This window comes from Anticarsia gemmatalis, chromosome 18 (genome assembly GCF_050436995.1).
Source record: "Anticarsia gemmatalis isolate Benzon Research Colony breed Stoneville strain chromosome 18, ilAntGemm2 primary, whole genome shotgun sequence".
NCBI lineage: Eukaryota > Metazoa > Arthropoda > Insecta > Lepidoptera > Erebidae > Anticarsia > Anticarsia gemmatalis.
This window is the reverse complement of record NC_134762.1, coordinates 3,659,227-3,683,427: the sequence shown is the minus strand read 5'-3', so window position 1 is coordinate 3,683,427 and position 24,201 is coordinate 3,659,227. Positions and strand designations below refer to the sequence as shown.

The window sequence follows — 24,201 nt, the reverse complement described above, 5'->3', positions numbered from 1 at the left end:
GTTTTTCTAAAACCTAATTACAATGGAAGAATGTTAATCTATACTAATATTATAAAGCTGAAGAGTTTGTTTGTTTGATTGTTTGTTTGTTTGTTTGAACGCGCTAATCTCAGGAACTACTGGTCCGATTTGAAAAATTCTTTCAGTGTAAGATAGACCATTTATCGAGGAAGGCTTTAGACTATATAACATCACGCCACGGCCATTAGGAGCGGAGTAGCAACGAAAAATGTTACAAAAATGGGGAAAATTATGACCCATTCTCTCTTATGTGACGCAAGCGAAGTTGCGCGGGTCAGCTAGTGTAAAAAATACAAGCTCAGTACAAACATGCCAATAAATAACAACTGACTGACAGTTTGTTTACGATAACTCGTTGTAATACGGTCTTGTACGGTTCATAGGAAAATATGCCAGAAGAAATTGTCATGCAAGAGTTTTCTATTAGGAAAACGTATGGGATCTCGGTGCGCGCAAGAAATAAACAAAACACTATTAACATACGTTCGCATGCGCACCTGCGCGTACGCAGCGTCAAGATTTCAAGTCGTGATCCGTGCGAATCAGGGCTGACGATATACTAAGCATTTTGTAACATTATAATTTAATAGATATCATTCCGCAATAAAACTATAATGCCGTGTACTTTAACGCAGTAGCTTGTATTATAGAAAAAAAAAATATTTTATAGCATAAAATGTAACTGGCATTTGAATTAAAAATTGTTTAGCGAATTGAAACAACAAAAGGCGTTATCATTAACATATTATAATGTATTGAGGTCAACATTTCAACTAGATATCTTAGCTGCTTAGTGAATTTTCTTGCTCATTTGCATTTTAAGTATTAGCGATATGGTAAGTAGTCAGCCCTATTAGTGTGTATACAACGCTACTCTGTGGCACGGCATCACTACCGTTACCGATAACCAATGCATGTTTGCCTTTCTTGACAGTCAACGAAAGTCTATTAGATTCGATGCATCTGTGTCAACACCTGTATTTGAGAAGTCAAATCGTTTATCTATATTGACAGAAAACTGCATTTTCATAGTGTTATCGTCGTCTTAATCTTTTTTAAGTTATTCGAAGGCGGCGTTATCAAACAGTTGCAGTTCTAGACTGTGTGTCTACACGTGGTGTGCAATAACAGAGCACTTATTGTTCTGTTATCACCATAAACATAGATACGACTTTGTATGCAGGATGAAAATAATAATGTAGCGAAAATTGAAATGCTTTATTCAAATCGCTAACGAACAAAGCGGTTTTGAACCGAAGATTAGGGCCTTAGAATCGTCTATTGTAAGTTTTCAAACCGAATTACATTATAAGACATCGTCTTTGTGCATTGTTCGCTATTGTAAGGGTTCGCACAAAGGGCTGGTCTTTGACCCCGTGGCCCAATTACTATGAAGTGCGTACGAGTATACGCTTGCGCAATCAGATAGTGTATCAGTACATTGTAGTAAATAATGCGTGAAATCGCAGACTGTATGTCTCCATGAGCATTTATTGATTAAGCACATTTTATAATATAAGTATTTGTATTTAGATAAGTAGTATCTTTTAAGTAAATTGCACCTAAATTATAAGCATTTCTAATAGGTCTAAATGTAGAGAATTCCAGATAAAACCATTCCGTTGTGCAAATGTTAAATGTTCACAAATTAAACTTGTTTTAAACGACATTTCAAAATACACCCGCCATAATTTTCCGCGACACAGATTCTTGGTTTGTCCTTAGAACTTTATTACGATACCAAATCGTATTCGTGTAATTGCAAATACATTTTAATTATACCGCGTTCTCATACGTTTCGTAACAGCTACCGTTGTGCGCTATAAATTCCAACAAGATTTTATAAACCGTTCAAACTAAACAATCTTTCTTTGAGGCATGTTTCACTTGTTTATAGCTGTAAACAAAGACAATTACTGCATATTATAAAACTCCTTTGTCGGTTCCATAGACACGTGTTACATCTTCCTGTATTTACATGGAAGACCTACCGCAAAGGAGGTTATTTCAAAAATAGTTGTTTCATCGCATTTGCTTTTAGATAACAAAGGACAGTGTGTTATTGTTCCATGTTTGTAGACACATTTAGCGTAAAATTAACGTTTTGACGTGTTAACTTACGTTTGATAACGCTGGTATCTTATATTTGTAGTTTAGATAAAAAAAACTCCGTGGTTTTTTTGCCGCAATCAACAAGCAGAGTCTAATTGCTTGTAAAATACAATCTATAATTATGTTCAGTGTCTACGACCGGTCAATTATTTTCAGATTAACCTTTTCTGTTTACAAAACATTTAGAAAAAGCTTAGTCACCGTAATTTTCGCGCCTCAATTCCCAACCCTAATCTAGCCCAAAGTCATTCATCATTCTGCCTATTATAAACTCAATTAAATCTCATTAGCATAACCTTGACTATACTAGAGACGCACCCTATTCTTTCTTTCTAGAGATGTCACCACCTTTGTTCCCTGGTAACCTACTCCTATTCAAACCGGACAACTTAGGGACAAAGCATCGTTTGACCCTCAATGGATGAGAAAGGCATTATTTGTGTATTTTGAGCAATAAACAGTGCATTTTATGCGATTGTAAGCTGTTTTTTTTTATTTAAATTAGAATGGCTGAATGCACATTGTCCGTTGCGTGAGCTCGTGGTCTGCAAGCGCAGGTACCGTTGATGCATAATCATTAGAAATTATCGAGATGGCGAGAGTAACTTGCTCGGCTATTGCATGGGAATTATGCGCCGATCGCGCTTGGCGGGAAAAGTGACGTTTGCAACTGGCAGGTGACGGATTACAATGACACATCATTCTATTATTTATGGGAGCAAATAATTTATGGATGAAACTTGTATTTTTAGCACAGGCGTATAATTAATTTTATTATAGCCGCTGTGACTTTTATATCCTTTGAACTTTTGACAAATAAAAATCACTCAATTTTTCAAAGGCTGTCTGACGCGGTACGTGTCGCGACGTTGAGAATTCGAATAAGAGCAAGTTTAATCCTCGAGTGGTGCCTAATCCTTTTTAGGCACGCCTGAATGCATTGTGTGCCGTTTGTAAAGACGTGGGGCAAAAACGACGACATAGAAATCATTTAAAAAGTTTTGTTGAATGACGAACTGACGCGCAGGTATGTATAATGAACGTATGCATATACTTGTCGTAAGATGCAACATGTCAAAAGAGAAATAAACATCTTTTGATATTCTGTGTGCATACTTCAAAGCATGTAGCGCAGCGTAAACTAAACAATAACAAACGCATCGGGATTCAGGATTAGACGCACACACACAAACATACACCCACACGACTGTCGACATGTGTACACAAAAAAAAGGATAACAAACAGTAATACAATAATTTTCATTCCTTTTCTGTGCGTACGCGCATCCTATCTGTTGCATTCGTGCATATAATGCCATCTCGTTCACACATCCCGGCCGTTGACCTCACATCTCCGACGAGATTGCATCTAGTGGTCATACAGCTTCCCCAGATAGACGCAGCACAATTTCTGACCAATTAAAAGATTTTTTAGAACCTGAACGCTTGACAAGATTTACCTATTACTTATAATAAATATAGAAAAAAATAACAGGTAGTAATATTTTTAAAACATGTTTGCGAAACATTAGATTAAGTCTGACCTAGTTTTTGTAATAGCGTATTTGAGATAAGAAAAAAATTGAACGCAATTTTTCCAGCGCGTCGCATGCGAGCGATATTGGTAACCGAGAGCCGCTGAAGCGTGGCCGCGCTGACCGTTGGCTCGTATCAAACAAAATTTGAATCTCGTTCCAACAAAAACTACAAGTCGCGTAGTAGTTTATTTATGACATAGTACAAAATTTCCAACAAGACGAGCGTCGCTTTTTATATACCACCGTTCCCGTATAGAAAAAACCAAAACAATTTTTTGTCGATTCCAAAATCGTTTTACGAGCGCCCTCGAATAGTAACAGAGAGAGACGGGAGATGTGGTGCGTCCTTCTCTCACTCTGGAGTGGAAAGAAACTGACACTTTGGTTAATAAGTCTTTTGTAAGGTTTCTTAGAACACGTTGCGTTGGCGTGATCGCTCCCCATCTAATAAGACACCTCGATAAAGACAGTCGTAATTGTGTTTCGTGGAAGCAAGACAAAGTAAGCGCAGGCGCAGTTGACTTTTGATTGTTAATTGCCCGCAGACGAGCTAACGAAATGGAAAAGGCAATTGATCCTGATCCACTTAATTGCATCATCCATCGAATCCATCCTTTCAAATAAAAGAGAGTAAATTGGATTGCGAATTTACGATACCGATCAAGTCTATTACTGTATACAAAAGCTCAAAAAAAATTTTTAATGGCTTCGTTGCTTTCACGCATCATAATTGAATAAGAGCAGTTTGTATAAAAAGCTGGTTTATGATCCTCACTATGTTGAGTAAGGTCAAAATCCTGCTCCAGATACTTTTTACTTCACGTATCAAAGCGACTCAACATTCATAAACCCAAAAAATATTTTGGTTGGAATCCTTTGGACTCATTAAAACATTTTTTCCCGCTCCTGGGCATAATGTCTAAAAGATTACATAATAGCACCACCACAAGGATAAATTCTTATCATGTCATGGCATTCTAAAATGAGGTTACTGGGACAAAAAATAATCATGAATGCCCTTCAAAAGTAATGGTAACCCACTTGTCTGGAAATGCGATAGCCCTTGAACTATTTATCAGGCTACTTTGAACCGAAATAGGCCAGAGACGTGGGAAAAAAATCTTTAATGGATCCTTCAACGCACAAAGATTGGCACTTAGATGACGCGAAGGAGTAAAAAAGTGGTGCAAAGTTTTTCTGAAGTGTATTTGCCTAATGGGCTAAAACTAATCGAATCGATACACATTTAGAGGGTACACTTGACCCAAAAAATTATGTTTTTCAAACAAGCCCTTCACGACTTTTCCTTTCACACACTCCAGTGTTGATACAGCCGAAAGAAACAAAAACTCACTAACTAGACCCAAAGAAAAAAGTGGGAGCACTCGTAATGTGGATATTAAACATAAGTTACAATGTTGAATAGGTTGTGCAAACTGAGAAATACTTAGTAGCTATTCAGTAAAAGAAAGATGTTGATGAACAAATAACACAACGCGGTCTAAATGATCCATTTTTGACGCCCTTCGAGTCGACTGACTTACGTAGATGGCAGGACCTTTGAAACTAGACCGTCTGTTAACTATTAAAATAATAAAACTCAGTAAACATTGTCGCTTCAGAATATCGTCCAGGAGTTTCGTATAATCTTATTTTATGACAAATTAGAATCTAATGCTCGGCTTGGGTACGCATTAACTTTCCATTCCAATTACATCTATGGCTTGAAATCAAATTATAGTGATAGCCATGATTATTCTATTGCCCACCATTTATTCAAATTGATCAAATTACGGTATGAGATTTACGTTCAATCGGTACAGGAATGAGTTTAGAACGATTTCAACTAAATTATATGGATGGGAAGGGTTGAAATTGTATTGAATTAGAATGTTATGGACCTACATGAATTCGCCGTAGGTTGGCCTCCCTTAGAGAAGATCCTCGGTATATCCAGTGGGTTATTTTAGTAATAGCTTCTAAGTTAATAATTTTACGATTCTGTCTCCCGCAGCATTTTCGTCTTTTATTAGGACATGTAGTAAGGTTGATTTTGGGCCCTCCCGCGTGGTCTCCCGCAACTATTTTAATATGACGTCTCATAATAACATAATGAACTAATATACATACATACCGCTCTGGAATAGTATCATTATCATAAATCGGAGACGCTTACCTGTAACAAAATGACCACTTATTAAAATCTTATAAATAGTGACCATATCGTAAATTGGAACGGTCGGTCGTAGACGCCATTATTTTTCTTAGATGCGTTTTGTTTGGTATGAGGCAATTATCCTTAGGACAGAATGACTGCTTATTAAAATAATCGCCCACTGGTCCCACAGTGGGACGGGCTGGGTACAATCAAGACTAGTTGATTTCTAATCCAGTTTGCGTGGGTAGCGCACTGTGGACACTATAGTTAACTGTCGTAATGTATCTCCGGCTTGGAATATAATTTCTAACGCTTTATATGCAAACACTATTGGAAACTAGCTGCATAATTATTTGTGTCTGACAGGAATTTTAGATAAAGCACACTTCGACAATCAGGCACATTGAATTTCACTTTTTTATATTGCTTATTTAGATAGTCTGTCATCGCTATAAAAGACACATGACTATAATTTATATCTGTAGATGAAGGCGTTTCTTAGCACAAACCGAACGCATTTTATTTACACCGAGATCAATTTGTTGGAGCAAACAAATGAGTTTTATGATGCAGCTAGTGTAAGGACACAATAATAATTTACATTGACGTTTTTACAGTTGCGCACGAGTTGTTTATTACAGCAAAAAGTCAGTTAAGTGTCAGAGGACTGTAAAGATTGAGCAAAACATAATATCAGCTTGTTGTCTTTTTATTCCCGGCCCTCATCTATCAAAGGTTGACTGTTTAATGACTAGTTTTTGAATGGGTTTTGAATTTTTTAATCTTCTCCACTTGGTTTAATATAGTCAGCAAGTTATGGGACGTTATTTCAAGCAGAAACATTACATCACTGGTTTAAAGGTGCTACCAGCAATATAATTATATAACAGTATCTAATTGCGTTGTAAATGTTAGTAAATATGCAACCTTCTAATGGGTGGAAAATTATTCCATATTCTTTCGTTCTCGATATAAATGTAATATAAGTAACATACGAAATTATGTAATTACTAAACGCTAACATGAATTCTCTCGCGTTAGAAAACGTATTAGCATTTCTTTCATTATACGGTATAGCGGGAGATTTTTAAAATGTAATTAATGATTAGCTAATAAGATTGTGTATTGTAAACGTGAAAGCTGTTTTTTGTATGCGGTGATTAACTAACATTCCACGTAATTAAACATAAGAACAGAAGATCATTTATATTTTATCTTACGATTGCATCTTTGTGTCAATAATTAAGATTCGCTAGACTCCAGTAATTTTCTTATAGATATGCGTGTAAGTTCCGAAATTATAATTGGTGTATTTGTAGTTTCATGAAAAGGTAGCAATTGAAGACGGACGGACGTTGATTACGTCACGATTGTAGTTGGTATCGCTAGGCACGTGGTAGAAATTTGATAGACTATTAGTCACCGCTTTATCATTAACCCCGGTATAGTAAATAATGACTATGCATGAACCAAATAGCGTATAAACAAAGTTAAAGTAATTACGATAGTAATTTGTGATAGCATTTTTAAGTACCAGTAGAAATTTATTATTTCCACAGAGCTGAATAAATTTGAGAAATACAAGAAATCTTAAACAGTTTTCTTAAGACCTATAAATTAAACGAAGAGCTGCTACTGTCTTTTTAAAATACAATAATAACGTTTCTAAAATAAATATAAAAAATAATATTGCTTTTTCAACGAAGTCATTGTTCTGAAACTTCTACAGCTCAGTGGCCACTGACTGTATTTTCGTGTGCAGCAATTTTGTTCAAAATTATCTAAGAAAATTGCAGTGCCGTATTTTTTCACGGTGAATTTACGAAAGAAGTTGAATAACCTTTTCTGGCCGCGTCCTCTAAAGCTTGGTTTTGTTTCCGTCTCTCTTACTCTTACGAGTAAGGAGTGCGACGAACTGTTTGTTTGTAAACTCGTCTATTGTACACATTTCCATAAAGTTTAGGATGATAGAGCATTCACATTGTAAACGTCACAAGTTTCGATTTCTAACGGATTCTAAAAATATGTTATGGCCACGATTAAGGAAACAGTTTATATTTTTACATAACGTGTAATACGCAGTCCGTGATTTAAATATAAAACTCGGAGCTAAACATGGAAAAGTAATGTACTTATCATTTTAATTATACGACTCGTTTCTTAGTCACGGACTTTCATGTGAGGTGTTGCATAAAAACGATCAAATAACATTGTTATCGCTAAGCACTTTATTCAGATATCGTAGGATGAATTAGAAATTGTTCGAGGCAAATTAAATATAATTATAATGGGTCTTATTGAGAAACAAGAACCGAATTGGGTGGAACGTATTGAGAATAAAGACACTTAAAGCTGTGTAGTTATCAGAACTTAGCAAACAGTGTAATGTTTGAATAGGTGTGTTCGCAGCGGCATACTCTAAATATATCCAGCAATTAGAGGCCAAATTACGCGATAATTATTTAGTACAGTTGCAATACTCACGCAAGTGCGGCTAAAAACCTCGGGTCGATGAACCAACGCCTACGTTTTAGGGTATAACTAGCGTTCCGAAATGTTGTTTTGCTAAAGTTTCCGGTCTCTTAGACCAGTGTGCGCACCTACATCGATAACCGCCTTTGTTATTCTAAAACTTGACAAATTATAAAATTTTTATCTTTTGTGGTTTTATTGTATAAATTAATAATTTGTAAGGCGCAAAATAATATTTGGTACGGAAATTGTTTCATAACAGTTGTTTTGTTTTGTTTATGCCAATAATTTTCGAATAATATTATGATTGGTAACATAACGAAACTATTCAAGAATAAACAATGCGTTGAGACATGTTATAGACCCAAATTACTTTTTTGTTTTTTTCAGTCACACAATGGAACAATCACGACAATCGAACGACAAATAAAATGGTCACCAAAACACTTTTGTTTGTTGACAAAGTGCGTACGCGCAGCACTATTTGAATTTAGAATGAGGCTTCGCGAAAGGAGTTGCTGTCATAGTACCGTTAATTTGAGCTACCGCGGTCGTGAGCTTTAGGCTGTGGTCATACAATGCGTTTGTACGCAATCCGAGGAAGTGTCGTCACACACTGGACTTACACGAGTCTCATAACAAAACATTGTGCGCGGGTGCAATACAGACGTAAAACCGAACAACTTGTTATGTCATTTTTTATTGTTTTATGTATCAATGAGTTAGTTTGTTCAACTTTCTCTTTGTTTTTGTTTATACTTGAGTACAGCAAATGTATATTTATGACTCGCAGCGCGTCAAATTGTATTTGGAATAACTCAGAATTCTATTAAGTATACCGTGAAGATTGGTATTCAAATTGAAATCACCTATTGACGTTTGTTTATATAATTTCCATCTTTTAAAACAGCTTAAAAAATCTCGGAGAATGTCAAGAATTTGTAATAGAATTTTTTTTCTTCAGATTTTTTTATTCGTATCACGTTAAACGGAGGCTTTGTTTTCAGCTTTAAGTTCAGTAGTCACTTAATAACTATTCACCACATCAAAATTGTTGTGTACGTACTAGGGTGTGTATGTGTGCGTGTTGTTATGGTACGTTCAATAACACCGTGGCGTCGGGTCGACGACCTCGATGCGCCGGCGCCGCAGACACCGGGATGCGGAAAGTCGCGATCCGCGAATCTAACGCAGCCTTGCTTTATATTAAAAAAACTATGTTTAATTACAATAAAGCAGTCAATGCCCCTAAAATATAGTAGTGTTTTTAACGCATTTGAATTTAATTTTCACTTAAATTACATTTATTTTTGGTTAAATATGAAGCTATTGTATTTACTAATTGATTAGACGCTACACGCGAGGTCTTTATTGATAGATTGCAAACAGCTGTGCAGTTCAATTAACATATAAATGTGAGGCATGAAAGTGGATAACTTGGCTTGAATTTCAATCTAAACTTTCAAATTGTCGCAGTAAGAAATCCATAATTTCTGAATTATGCGCTATTGACGTACATAGTTAACAATATTCCACGAATCCATTTGAAAACAATAGCAATCAAGGTAAATTCAATTATTTTCTTGAATCAACAAACCTTCGAGGTACAGTCAGAGAGGTGGCAAACAACTTGGTTTGTCATGGTCAATGGTACTACCGTTATTAATGGTATAAGGTCACCGCGAACCCTTATGGCCCCTCTAACGGCACCTTGCTTACTCGAGTTATCTAGTACTTGCGTTTTTTTGTCCGACAAAACAACGATTATTATGTCTATTACGTTTTGCGGTAGTGTTGGGAACAAACCAGTTTTGCGTCTTTTCCTAATGATAGTACTATCGTGCCTCTGATTACAATGTTCATGACGAATAGAACTGCATTGTTACCAGCTATGTTAATCTGTCATGCGATTGTCTTAAGTAGCGTATTTACATTTCAGATTGATTTAAATCAGTTACTTTATTGTAATTTGCTAAGACTCACTGTGTGGCTTTGCAGCAAACGACATGAAGCTGGGAATAAATCGTCGTTGGAATATTTGAGCTATAAAATTATTGAAATGTTTCTTTTTGCATTACAATTGAGATAATACTTGAGATTGGCCCTGATCTCAAGTTGTCATCAAGACTACAACGGTAAAGAAATCCATTCGGACATTGTCTGTCAATCATCCAATCCTTTGTGGACTTCAATCATACTGTGTAATTATCATAAATATTCATATTTTCCCTACATGTGAATGTACGTTCACACATAATTAGTTCCATTATACAATTCAATTCACGCATCGCATCAAAATACAAACAAATCTAAAATTCAGATTGTAACTCTATATCAGTAATTCTTATCTACGACAATAGCATGAAATATGATTTTTTATTTAACAATACAATATTTGTATTGTAGTGGCTTCCATTCAAGTGGGTCAGAGATTTTTTGAATCGAATTCTTTGGGTCCAGCCTTCTTAAGAAATGTGATGGTCGTTATCAATCAAAAGTGTCACGCAATTATTCTATGATGTCACGGGAAGACGTATACATCTAAAGAGTTAGAGCAACCTTTGAAAGGAATTCACTAGCTGAGTTTTTTATTTTTCGAAGTTAGAACTTCTGTTCTTTCTTCAAGTTATCATATATTATATCTGAGTTATAGTAACTAACAATTTGAACAAACGGAAATGATTATCGTAGAGTTCCATGTTCGCAGAAAGTGAGGCCTCGTTTTCCGCTTTATTAATGGGTAAATTTATTACGCACTATTTAGATGGTACTGACACACATATTAGCAGTGTGGGTATTATTTAGATGGCGGATGCATCTAATTGTGCTTGGATTAAACTTTCAACACACAGCTCTTGTGACCTCGATCCTAATAAAGAATTGTCAGTTGACACATAAGGTGTGAACAGAGTGCATGTGTTTGTTCAGATGTACTCCACTCGACACAATTATGACGAATTAACATTTCAATTTGAAATTAACATAGATTCTCATTCATCGGTGCTATCCATCACTTCGGGGGAAACTGATGGATGTGCTCTTAGGGACATTTGTGACACTCGAATTGTCGCGAAGAATGTAGAGTTGGATTGTGAAAAGAATTAATGGAATCGAATTGTGTCCGAAGTTAAAGTTCACACGTGTTCTTTACCGTTGGTGTCAACAGAGGGGCCCGAGTAACCCCGACTTTTGTTAAGGACCCGACCTCTCGGGCCCATGAAGATTGAACAACCCTCCTACGCATAGAGAAATCGTTGCCTATTCATGGACATGTCTACGTTCTTATACAAATAGGGATAAACAAACATTTTAAATTCAAGGGCTTGTCGATATTGAAGATCTGTTTGCATTGATTGTGTGGTGAAGTGACATGCAGCTCAGTGTTTGATTGGAGTAAACATGTTGGAGAAATCGTCAACAATTTAACAGGTCGCTAACCCTAGTTAAGTAATCATTTACATAAAACACGGATTTGACAACGAAATTTATCGACAAATATCAGAAATCAGTTAGAATGGAAGTTTTTAATGCATATGCAGATAGCCGACGTGTTTCTTAATCATTTTCGAGACGGTAATGTAAAAGAGCATCACGCCCTAATAATTTATACAAAACCCTCAATTGAAAAATTACATTAAAATGCAAGACGAATTGAGGTGTCTAATCCGGCATTGATTCTTTTAACCCCTTGTCCACTCGAAACTTGAAAGGTATAAAATAAATAGTTTATGTGAGAATAACGATTGTTGACGTGTCGATAGGGCCCTTGGACTGTGGACGTCATCACCTCTCCATTCAATACGACAATCGGCCGTAACCAAAGATTTGCATAATGATTTTTTCTCACTACTTCTCACCCAGATTTCGAGGACCTCATAAATGATAGATAGGAGTCTTTTGGGAATTTCTGTTACTCTTGAGAAATAACTGTAACTGTTAAGTGGTGTATAATAAAATGCTAATTCTCTAAGGTGTTGGATGTAACGTTTTCAAACTTTTTCTAATAGTTATCTTTGCTTTTAAATGCCGCGGCGGTGTCGTTTCATTTGCTTTTAGGCGCGAAACATCTTATCTGTTCGCCAAATGTTGTCTTGGGTGTTTTTTTCTAAAACCATTGCAATATTAGAAAATTTGATGCTAGAATTAAATTAGCGTGTTTATTAAAGAATACATGTTATTGGCATGTATTGCAACCTGACCTTATTTCTCATAATGAATCGTTCGATTGAATACATGCACTTTGCATAATGCACCTTATTATAGTCATATGCCGTTCAAGGCATTAGCACAAAGGTGTTCCCACGTCTTATACTAGAAGGCATGAATGTTATCGAAATGGTCCAAGGCCACGTCGCTTATCAGGCCACTTGGCTACATTGTATGTTTCCTGATTTGATGGATAAGGGATTTCGTAACGGAATAGTAAACATGTTTGTGTATGTGCGTAGTTGTTAATTGAAAGGTCACGTTACTCAGCTTCTACATTATTCCTTTGTTGCCGTATTTTGCGGTACGATATAACTTTAAATGTATTAACAAATAACTGTTCGTAATGCTTAATTTACTCATTACTTTCTAAACAAACCTACTGTGTTACTAGCGCACCATTCATATTCATAACGGAACCAAAACAAAAGAGAGTTGAATATTTGTGAGAAAAAAATGGTTCCAAAGTCATTAGGACCTACCAAATGTGTTGTTATACAAATGATGTGTGTACGTCCTTGCGTGGCTCCTTTGTAACGTTCCCACGAGGAGTTAATACTTCCGTAAGTTATTATGTCGCCACAAGTGTCCTTAAGTTTACTCAACACGTCACTTTACCTGTGCACGCCCACTTTTGTTGTTAACTACGGAAAATTGTATACGTACATAATTATTTTTTACTACGAAACTTACGGTAACGTTCAAAAGATGTTTGTACTTGTTAATATTGTGATATCATTATCACTAATATTTGTCAGTGAACCGAAACATATGGCTAAGGTACGAGAGCCGTTACAGCATAATCAAAATATTCATTGGTGCAGCTGTTATCTACTCCGGCGCACTGTGCGGAACATTACTGTTTTTATTTAAATGTTGGTAACAATGACCTCTGCACAAAAGATCCACAAAACAAAAAAAGCTTTAATTCAGAAAGTAAGAATATGTTCGTGTTCGCCACTTTTTAAAATAAAAGTCAAGAGTTTTAATCGCGGTGCATTATTCTCCTGAGACAGCTGTCAGACGATAAAAAAATAAAAGCCAACGTTCCCAAATTGAAATTGACGCGTTCCATTTAAAACAATGAAACTCGATTCGAAATTGAAAATAATAAAATGATCAAGAAACACTGGCTGGATAGTAAAATCGGGTATTGCATTTCATCAAAATGATAGACGATTACTAAATAAATGCTTACTTTTTTCATTAATTGCCGCAGTTGCAAAAAAAACGTGCAGCTAATTAGTAATTCAAGTAATTTTATAGGTATAACCTAGAGTTATAAAGGTAAAAGGGAAAAATATCCTGTGCACGATAAGGTCATATTCACACGGGGTCGAGAGCCCTAATTATTTATTGATCCGGTACAAAACGGCAACTCGTGTGATGAAAAAATCCCCCTCGTTTTGTTTCAACGGAATAGCCGATGCCAATATGTTACGGACAGGATAGTTCACAGGATTGATTAAAATTAATTAACGACATGATGAAGTAACAAGAATAATATCGACGACAGATGTATTTTCAATTTATTAATCGATTTACAAAATGCATTTAACATTCAATGGTTTTTACCAGAGCTAACAGTCAGCATTTACTGCTAAATTCGTATCTTCTTGCAATAAAATGCACTCAATAGAAACTTAACTCCTAAAATACTGACTAATCCAGTTATCAGAATTAATTAATACATTAATTAACAGAAGAGCACCAGATTGTTAATAAATTCCATCTGCTATTGCTGCGTGATATTATAAAACTGTTTCCTTTTTAATTCCAATTAGAGTAGTTTTTAAACAAGCACTAATAATCATGAAACTAGTAATGCGTAACAGTGGCTATCGATTTATATTCCCATGTTCTATGGGAAACCGTTTAACAAGGGTCGATCGATGATACTTATCAATTATATCTACCCTGTATTTCGATTGGTAATCACCCTATATTCGTTGATAGTGAGTCAAAGCTCGCATGGGAACTATTTACGTTTCAAGAGGCCATTTTATCGAGTATGGACGCACTTAAGTTTATTGACTATGATAATATTGACTGTTATAGTAATTAGAAAGAGCTCTTGTATGTAAAACAGGCGACAAACAGCTTTCACTGAGAGTGGATCAGATACAGACAAGTTTTAAATATGTATGGCATGTCTGAACGTAATCCTACCAAGAAATGTACATTGTGGTTTACGTCACAATAGAAAATGCAGAAGGCCTTGCGTAACTCGTTGCATACAACCTAGATGTTGGAAGTGAACGTTAAATACTAAGACAACCACTTCACACGAGAATATGTACAGGCTATAGAAAAATGAATTTTGTTTTCCATAATTTTCTAGTCCTCGTGATGTTTGAAAGTGAGAGTGTAATGGCACTTTCGCTGACTCGGAAACAGGAATGAGTCTCAGATTTTACGCTCTAAGTGTTTAAATTCCCATGGCACAGTCCCTGAAATACTTCGTCCGGAACCACAGTAGAGTTATCAGATGTTTTTGTATGGTGAATTTAATAATGCAATTCCTTAGGGGGTGATAATGATGTACGTGAGAATTCCGTCAATTTTGTTCACCCGAAATTTTAAGGTTGATGGCCAGCCTGATATACTAAAATTACACGTTAAAAGCAACAACAACATTGGTATAAAATGATGTCATTAAACGTATTTTAATAATATTTTCCTGACATTGTCCCAATGCGATATATCCAGAATTAATTTAGCACATTGTATGGGGAAACAAATATACCCATGCACTTTATTATTGGCTATATAGACAAATAAGGCAAAATCTAACAAGGATGACACGAGGATTAATTGCCATAAATGTTTGTAATGTATGAGGGAAAATATTCACGATAATGATAAATGTGGTTTATTCGAGGTTAACACAGCGGATAATACATCTAATAGAATAATACTAATGCAATTTATACGTGCATATAAATTATACTAAATATAATGAGACGAATAGTCGAAAAAATGGCGGGTTACTGGTGAATTGTGATGCTGACGTGCCGCACTGCAATTAGAAAGTATGCCGAGAAGTTATTTCGTATAACTGTACTTTTTTTCGCTTGAAGACCTTTCACAGTTGTTAGCCGTTTGAAATCTTTTGATGTCGCTGTGGTTTTCGCGTTAGATATAATCTCAATTCAGATTATCAACTCTATCCCGTACTAAATAACTTAGAAGACTGTTAGGGAAATTAATAGCATACTAAGCAGTTACTAGGCTATGCAAAAACGACAACAAAATGGTTTCAATTTACCTGTTATAGTGAATAACGGTACGTCTCTTACATAAATCTTTTTGCTTCACATTTCATTAACTAAAGTATCAATTACTAATGTACTATGTAGTAGGCGGACTGCGAAATAGTCTCTTACGAAATATAACGGCACTTTAACACTAGCAAAAAGCTCTACCAAAAATAGCGTTGAAAATAATTAGTTATAACGGGACCAAAGACAATTGCGTGCTCTAGTATACAAGAACAATGTCTTTTTGCGTGAATAATCTATGTTTTGTCCTTGCTCCCAATTCTTAATTTGCTTGGTGATATGTAGCAGGAGCATGTTATGAAATAGATGCCTTGCATAAAGAGGTCATAGAGACAAGACTCAGGGGGTTTTAATTACTGCACTTGTCGAGTCAATTCGTATTGCAAACGCGTAATTAGCGTCCGTATGAACAAAGATCTTTTTATAAGAGCATTATTAAGCTGACATGTATGAATAAACGGCTGCATTATCTCATCATTTGCTGTATTCGTTACACCAAGTAGGCATTGTTGTCGACAGTAACATAAGTTCTAAGAGTCGTTTAAATGCTTCTGTCAAAGGTTATGATCATTTCACTCAGTACGAAATATTCGCTTGACTGATATAGTTAGAAAAAACCTGTGAAAAGTCGTTTTTTATCTCCGCAGAAACAGTCGTTACGCGCATTGAACCATATCTTACATGGCGTTTCCTTAGGGTCGGTGCGCATGCGCATTGCTCGTGAGAACTATAACGTACTCGCATTAGTCTCGTGTCGGTGGCTTGACCAATTACATTTCTGCATTAACAAGTGCAAGAGTGGGTGCGACTTGTGGTCAAGTGTATTATTTAATTGCAGAAGTTGACCGTGGTTGACCATGTTCGAACTGCGCAAATGGTCATCAAATTTGTTCATAAATGTCGTACGTAATAAATAGCACAAGTTTTAATCTCCCTAACAGCATTATGTTAATTAGACAAAGCTTCTCAATTTACAAAAATAAAATTGCATGCGAGTAACGTTATCCCTAAACGATCACCAGATGATGCCCCGGTCATTCGACCCGGAATATATGCGCATGCGCCGCGGCGCAGAGCAGGGGGTGAAAACGCGGGGGTTGAAAAGCAGATGCCGTGAACTATCGCAACGACCGTTACTCCCCCTATCTGTTAAATTTAAAATACGAACACGTGTGTTGACAACTTTTTTATCACCCGCATAAGCTTAGGTTTTCGCAATAGTTCCGATCCGAAATTTCGTATTTTGAAACCTATTAAGAGTAGGGCAATTGAGATAACGTGAAACTTGATAGTTTAGTAATAGTTTAATGGACATGTTTATTGTCGGCCTGAGCTAAAAAAAGGCGTTAACGTTAATTTTATTGTTATCTGTAAACCGTAGTTTAGCGTTTACAGTTTAAATGTAAACTTCGTGAGATTCCAACATTATACTGATTCGTTATAAAAAACTACTAAGTGATATTATTAAAGCGTGCGGCACGTGTCTATTATTATTACATTTGTAATAATACCGCAACAAAATCAAGGGAAAGTGACAGTTAAAAAATCAATACGACCGTTACAGAGTGAGTGTCCGCGAGGGTGCGTACAAAGGGCTGTGCAGTGCGGAGCGCACGCGCCGACGTTATTGCACCGCCATTACGACAATCACAACACAATGCAGATTTATTCAGTGCAGCTCGCAGGGGTGACACTCTGATTTATTAATACTCATTAATTGCATTTTTTTTTCAATAAATTTTAAGGATCAGTATGGATGTATTGTTTGGGACTAGAGAATAGGATTTTTGTTTTGATGTTGATGGCAATTATCGATTGCTGTGTGCGTTCATGTTTATAGCATTTTATAATTAGTTATTCACAATCCAGTAAATAATAAAAATAAATTCTAATCTGTCGTTCTCTTTACCATAAATAATCTATGTCGTGATATGGGACTTATTAGTTAAAAATGGGGTTGATTTCTAACGGAAATATCATTTTTCAATTCTCAATTTTAAATGCATCTTGACCGGATGCAGCGTTTAAAGAAACCCCATACAGTTACTATTTCTATCGAATAGCGAAGTATACAATTATTTGGTACCCTGCAGCTAGTCCACTGGTTCTCATAAACCAAAAACATATTAAAGTTCAACGACATCTAAGTTGTAATTACAGAAGGGAAGTTAGAAATTGGGTGACCCGGTCTCTTAGGCCCCCTATGAAGTTCGTACGGTTGGTCAGTTTCAGACAATACAATTTTGACTATTGAACGTTTGAGAACTCTTAGAAAGCCCTTAGATGCACATCTGCTGAAAGCTTGAGTGCTTAATGGGTTAAATGTTTGGGAAAGTTGTCAAATAAGCGACACGGGATACCCGCACGTTACAAGAATTTTTGATTTTTAATTAAAATTTCCTATTTTCCAACAACGAATATTTAAACGGGATAAAAAACGTACACAATGGACACATAAAATACAAAACAAATCTGTGAATAGGTTTATTAAAGATTCCTTGATACTATTCAATAAGGGATGTAAAATTTTTATGTTACACACTTGGAGTGAGCTACCGATCATGGAGTTAACAGGTACATTGTTACGGTGTACGGCTACTAAACGTACAAAAAATACAAGCGATTGCCTATTCAGACGTTTTTGTGATGAGGTTTAACTTTGTATTGTGTTGAAAAATAGCACAAGACTCGTATCAAACAATGAATGGTAAACAACCACGAAATACGCATGTTAAACAAGAAATAAAAGACAGTTTACTTATGTGATGGACCGAAAATACAATACGAAAACTGGGCAAAAAGGATTTATTTTTCTTGCGGCCACCACGATGGTTTGTTTTGTAATCCCCACTGAATCCAAGTCCAAAAAAAGTAGGTAGTATTGAATTAAAATTGATACTTGCGAATTACATTGAAGCAGAATTTAAATTAAGAGATGACAAAATAAGATGTTCAATTTGATCGAGCATAAAAGCCGCCATTTTGCAATCAGCGCCTGAACGTGTGCGCATGCGTGTATAGTGAGGTGACGCGACGCGCGGCCGCGTCACCGCGTATCTCCGCGTGTGGGTGCGACAAGGATACCGTTTACAAACGTAATCTGCAAATGATGTGATTGCATGTCTCTACGCTCATTTAAAATGAACGAGAAAACCGTAGACAGATCAAGAAACTTTCTCTCGATACGATAGAGATACAAGAGAGAATAACTGGAATTAAGCTGGACTTTGGACTTTCACCGCTAACTATAAAACCATCCGTTTAACTGCCCGTAGTGTGGTTTATTTATTTCAAATAGAATCGTGTTTATTGCTTCTAATACCGTGTAAACGTATCGAATGTTGTATTAATTTAATCTATGACCCAATATTAATTAATGAGTATTGCGAAAATAATTAGCCGATAGTGTGTGAACAAACCGAAATGTGTAGTTAATTAGTCGATTTAATACAACACTAGTGACCTATTTTGACACTTTCACTGAAGGTTAGAACTATTATTGTCACACTAGTGACGCAACGTTAGGTAACGAGTTACTGTAGAAAATGGTTAGCGTTAAAAGCTATCTGTTATTTGACTCATCACTGTTTTTATGTACAAAAGCCAGAGTAAATAAACATTTATGTATGATTTCAATGGTCTATCTAGTTCAGAATAACAATCTAGAAGGAAAGAAAGTCTGCAGATATTTAATAATAATTTTTGTTTCGTTGTTGAATTGGCTGTTAAAAACATCACAAGCTTAAAGATGTAATATAATGTCTCACAGTTTCTGGCTGTATCCAAATTGAAACTATTGTTTACAATCCGTCGCCACACATGTGTAATCTAAAATAGGACAAGTGTGGGAGGTTCGCCATACTACGTATAGTATCATTAGAGCTCTGTATCAAAACAAATGAATCTAGGTCAGTGTTCGCGTCTGTTCGATAATTCGGGCATACCGTTAGGGCTTTGTTATTGCCTTCTTTTCAAAACATTCGCGAACGCCTCGTCTCGTCTGACGCATGAAAAACAATTTAATAACCACCTAAACACATTTTTTATCTGAAAGACCCCTACAATTAAATAAAATCTAATTAGAAATCAACTAAGGCGCCTTAATTTTTAATAACGAGGTTGCAAATTATTTAATAAAAGCTGGGTCCAACCCTTTATGAACTTCTTAACACCTTCGTTGGATGATATTTTTTGCACGTCTTAACTCTTTTGAGGTTCAATTAGAAGGGTGCCGCCATAAAAGGGTGCTAGGTGTCATATTAAGATTAAAAAAACCTTCGACCAGTATTTATTTCCTTATTAATTTTATTTCTTCATCTCCCGCCAAGATGTCGTAAAAGTTTGGCACAGAAACTTCACTGAGAGGTCGTAGGAGGCAATTAAAGGACTGATATTCTATCAACAAACTCTAATATCTGGAGGCAAAGGTCGCCATTCGTCTCTTAATTAACTCCTTATCAAGAAAATAATATTAGAAGCGACACGCGAGCGAAGTAGGTGGCAATATGGCCAGCAATACGTTTAGTATAAGAGTAAAACGATATTGTATTTAAATCCAGGTGTTACGCGCGCGCAATTAGTGTCCTGTTGCAAATTGTGATACATATTCAGTTACACAATGAACACGATACCGTAGACATTATTATTCAGCGGATCTTAATAAGGAATAATAATTATGAAGTTTTATTGCCTTGGTACTTTTTGATAACAAAGACAGGCAACATTTCGATTGTGCATTTGCTAAAAAGAAGAGAAAAGGCGTTGTAATGTTTAAGAAAATACTAGATCGACCTTTTTTTTATTGTAGTTTACGAAAATAAGTTCTTAAAATAGGCTACGTAAGTAGTAGGTACGTATATACATAATTAATATATAAAATAATATTATACTGTTTGAGCGCCCATAGTGACCAAGAATGAGCAATAAAACGCAAGAACTGTAATTAAAGCCATAATGTGATTTTATTTAACATTATGGCGGTTTTATCTTCAAGGGTATAATAATAATTTAAATGCATTTATGTTTTATTTTTTCTTTATCACTTTTTGCCGTGAGCTACATCGATAAGCGGTTTATTTGACAGAATATATATAAGTAAAACATACGTTATCAAAGTGATATCAATATTGAAATGTGAAAATAAAAACGCGTGGATATTAAACCGTATCTTCGTTGTTTAACAAGTTTTTTTCATGTTTCAGTGGATTACGTGTGAAATATAATACATACTTAGGCATGTAGTTAGAAATAGGTAACTAACTACACAATGACATATTTTACCTAGGTAGGTAGGTACTACTTTTAATAATGATGATTGTGAATTGAAAAGCACACTTGGTTTTTTATGTCGTAGTATATTTATCTGCTACCTAGGTACCAGATAAATATTTATGTACGACATTTTTTAAATAGAAAGGTACCTACATAGCGAAATTTAAATTTATATTTAATTGAGTATTTTAAAAATGGTTGCCGATTGGAAACAATTCTATTTGCTTTTACACAGCAACGAATACCTACCTACTCCAAATAAGTGGGCGCGTGAAATCTGAGACGCATTGAACTGCACTTTCGTTCAAATAACCTTGTTCAATGCCTAAAAATAGCCGTGTCAGGTCAAAGTGACCTAGGCGTTTGTTATCGTGACGTCACAAAACGATAAACAATCTGTACCTACAAACACATTATCCACGAATAAATTGCAGTTGCACTGATAACGACATGTTTACATAATAATTAGTATATGCAAACAATTAATGACACAGTTCAAGTCACCTACATTTTACATTGCACTCGTGATAAAGATTACAATTGTCGAAATTTTTCCTTTACGTAATTATTGCAGTTCCGATTAAATGCGTTTGTAATAGGCAGAACGAAACGTTATAAATAGATGAATGAGTAAACACTAAACAGGAACGCAGACTTGTCTTGAATGAGTTTCTCATTCAATCAAGTCGCGTTACACATAAAACACTCAATGTTGACATTTGAGGCGTACAAATATTACGCATTGTTTACGGAACGTGAAATTGAACGCAAATTATAACCTAAAAATTACAAATGTCAACATTGAACTCTAAACTTTATAGTGGAAAACACTAACCTGTTATTCTCTTTTGCGTTTTGCTGCTCTCTGGACTCGAGACCTTCGCTTCTTGTGATGGAGTGCTTGCCTTAGGAGTTGTGATCGTGATCGGCGACCTTCTCAGAGCCGCAGGCACCGCCGACGCGGGAACTAACTGCCAAGCGAATCTTTGCGAAGTTGCCAGTGGTTTCTCGTTGGCAAAGTCGAAACCCCATCTCTGGCTATCTAGCTCCAGTTGTCGCGCCAGCTCTCTCTCAACAAACCTCCTGTTTTCCTCTCTGTCCGTACATCCGAACAAATTCCTTCTGACGCCTTCTAGCGCTGTGACCCCGCGCACGCGCAGCGCCCTGGTGTCCAGCACTGTGGTGGCCTGCAGGCCTGGCGCCCTTACACTCAACGTCGACATTTCTTCACTTCTACTGAGTCCGTAACAGCGAAACACCAGCAACGCACTTCACAGATAGCATCCACAGCGTATCCACCTAGCGCAAATAAGGTCAGTATTCAATAACAGCACGCGACAGAACTGCGATGATTTAACAGGCGTATAAGTGTTTGGTTCATCACGCACTAATAAGAATTTGTATTGTTAGTTATTGTGAGTAAACAAGTCGTGAATAACGCGGCGAAACACCGTGACGTAATACGTCCGCACGATAGAAGTACGTACGCCGACTGTGGCCGAGTGGCAACGAAGCGATGATCGGCGGCGTGGCGCAACGCGACGGCAGAGCCAAGCAACCGCGGCGCAAGCGACTCTCCACGTTTCAACTTTTCACCACTGCGTGGCGTTAGTGTCGTGTTCGGTCAAGTGGTGTGATTATGCTATACGCGTCTCCCTACTTCATTTACCCATTTTATAAAAAAGAACATCGTATCCAGTAAGGTTCATGTTTTATGCTAATTTTATTTTTTGATGAGGACGATAAAAAAATATTGGTAAATAAGTATAAAAGTCACGAAACCTACGTTCTTGCGGGAAGTACCTTTGTAAGAATTTACATCGAAACTTGTTTTAATCATAGGTAGGTACTATCTGGAATATGTTTATATTTTCTTTTAAAAGATTTCAAATAATAAACAAACATACGTACTTTTAACTTTGAATGTTTTGTTATATGACGTTACTTACACAAGTCAGTATGCTAATAAATTTAATTCCTTATCGTAACCATATTAGTTTCGATGCAATATCTATGTTTACTTTCATATTTTTCATGCATTGATTACGAATATTTTTATTTCCTTTGCAGTTTCTTGCAATTCATAAAAAAAAGAGATTTCATTGTGTCTACCTTCGTTTTGCAACTATTTATAGCTTTTATTTATTCATATTCGTCATTATCCTTAGTAATTAATGCAGGTATTAATTAATTATTTTTTTGCATTCTATTTTATTTTATTACATTTACCTTAAAGACATAAACTTCCCTAAATCATTGGAACGAAAATCGTTACTGTGGCAACACTGTGAACTGACTTGTTTACGAAGAACGAAGACGTGTCTAGTTACCTACGTGTGCAGCATAATTTAATACGCCTTATCAAAAATATAGCCATCTCCGTCGCACGCGCGTTACTCACGCTTATTGTGAAAAAGGACAGAAAATGTATTAATAGCACAGACCATCGCCGCCATTTTGCCGAAACACGACTGACTAGATTTTTGTGTTGGACTGTTGGTACGATGTATGTAGACAAATGAACTAAAATAAGGTTACTAATAAGTTAGTTAGAAAATATGACTAAATTAATTAGGAATATTAAAGTTGTAAATTAGTAATGAATTGAAATGCTAGTGATTAGTAATATTCGCTTTCACAACTAAATAATGGCAATAAATTGCGAAACAATTTTGACGGGTCCGTAAAAATAAAGTGACATAACGAATATTTTTTTTAAATATTCATACTTTTGCACGAAAATTACATGTATGTACTCACCTAGGAGTATTTATTTATTGTTTCACGGAAAATTCTTCGATTTGCGGACGGGATTCATTCACTGCACTGCCGCCGTACTAATTTTCGAGATATGACAATGACGCGATGGCGAGAGCGCGGGCTCGACGCTGATTGGTCGAAAATGGCGGCCATTTGTCTCATTGGCTTGGAGAATTTTAGGCGCCAAATTTCGGTTGGTCGAGACGCCGGATGGCGGGAAATAAACGAAGCACTTTCCGGTGCGCGTGAGTTTTGTTACGGAAAATTGTGTTTGCCGCGTTTAGCTTCCGTCTGTTTCATGCGAACAATTAAAGACTCGTGACTTTTCTTTTATTAGAATTGATTTTTGTTTGTTTAGAGTGGTTTTCTTTGTTGTTATTTG

The 24,201-nt window shown here is 36.1% G+C and overlaps 1 protein-coding gene across 2 annotated transcripts in view; it reads right to left on the bottom strand.

The window, feature by feature from the left end:
• dap (cyclin-dependent kinase inhibitor dacapo) overlaps positions 1–23,915 on the bottom strand; it is a 40,928-nt gene extending 17,013 nt beyond the window's left edge. Inside the window, exons 1-2 of one of the 2 annotated variants that reach the window (XM_076125828.1) lie at positions 23,820–23,915; positions 21,895–22,358 (exon numbers count right to left, since the gene is read on the bottom strand). In XM_076125828.1, coding sequence (XP_075981943.1) covers positions 21,895–22,282 — 388 coding nt within the window. In that variant the 5' untranslated portion in view covers positions 22,283–22,358; positions 23,820–23,915. Of the gene's footprint in view, positions 1–21,894; positions 22,608–23,819 lie in introns of those variants that run through there. The other variant, XM_076125829.1, reaches the window with a different exon arrangement.
• Positions 23,916–24,201: the final 286 nt, after the last annotated feature.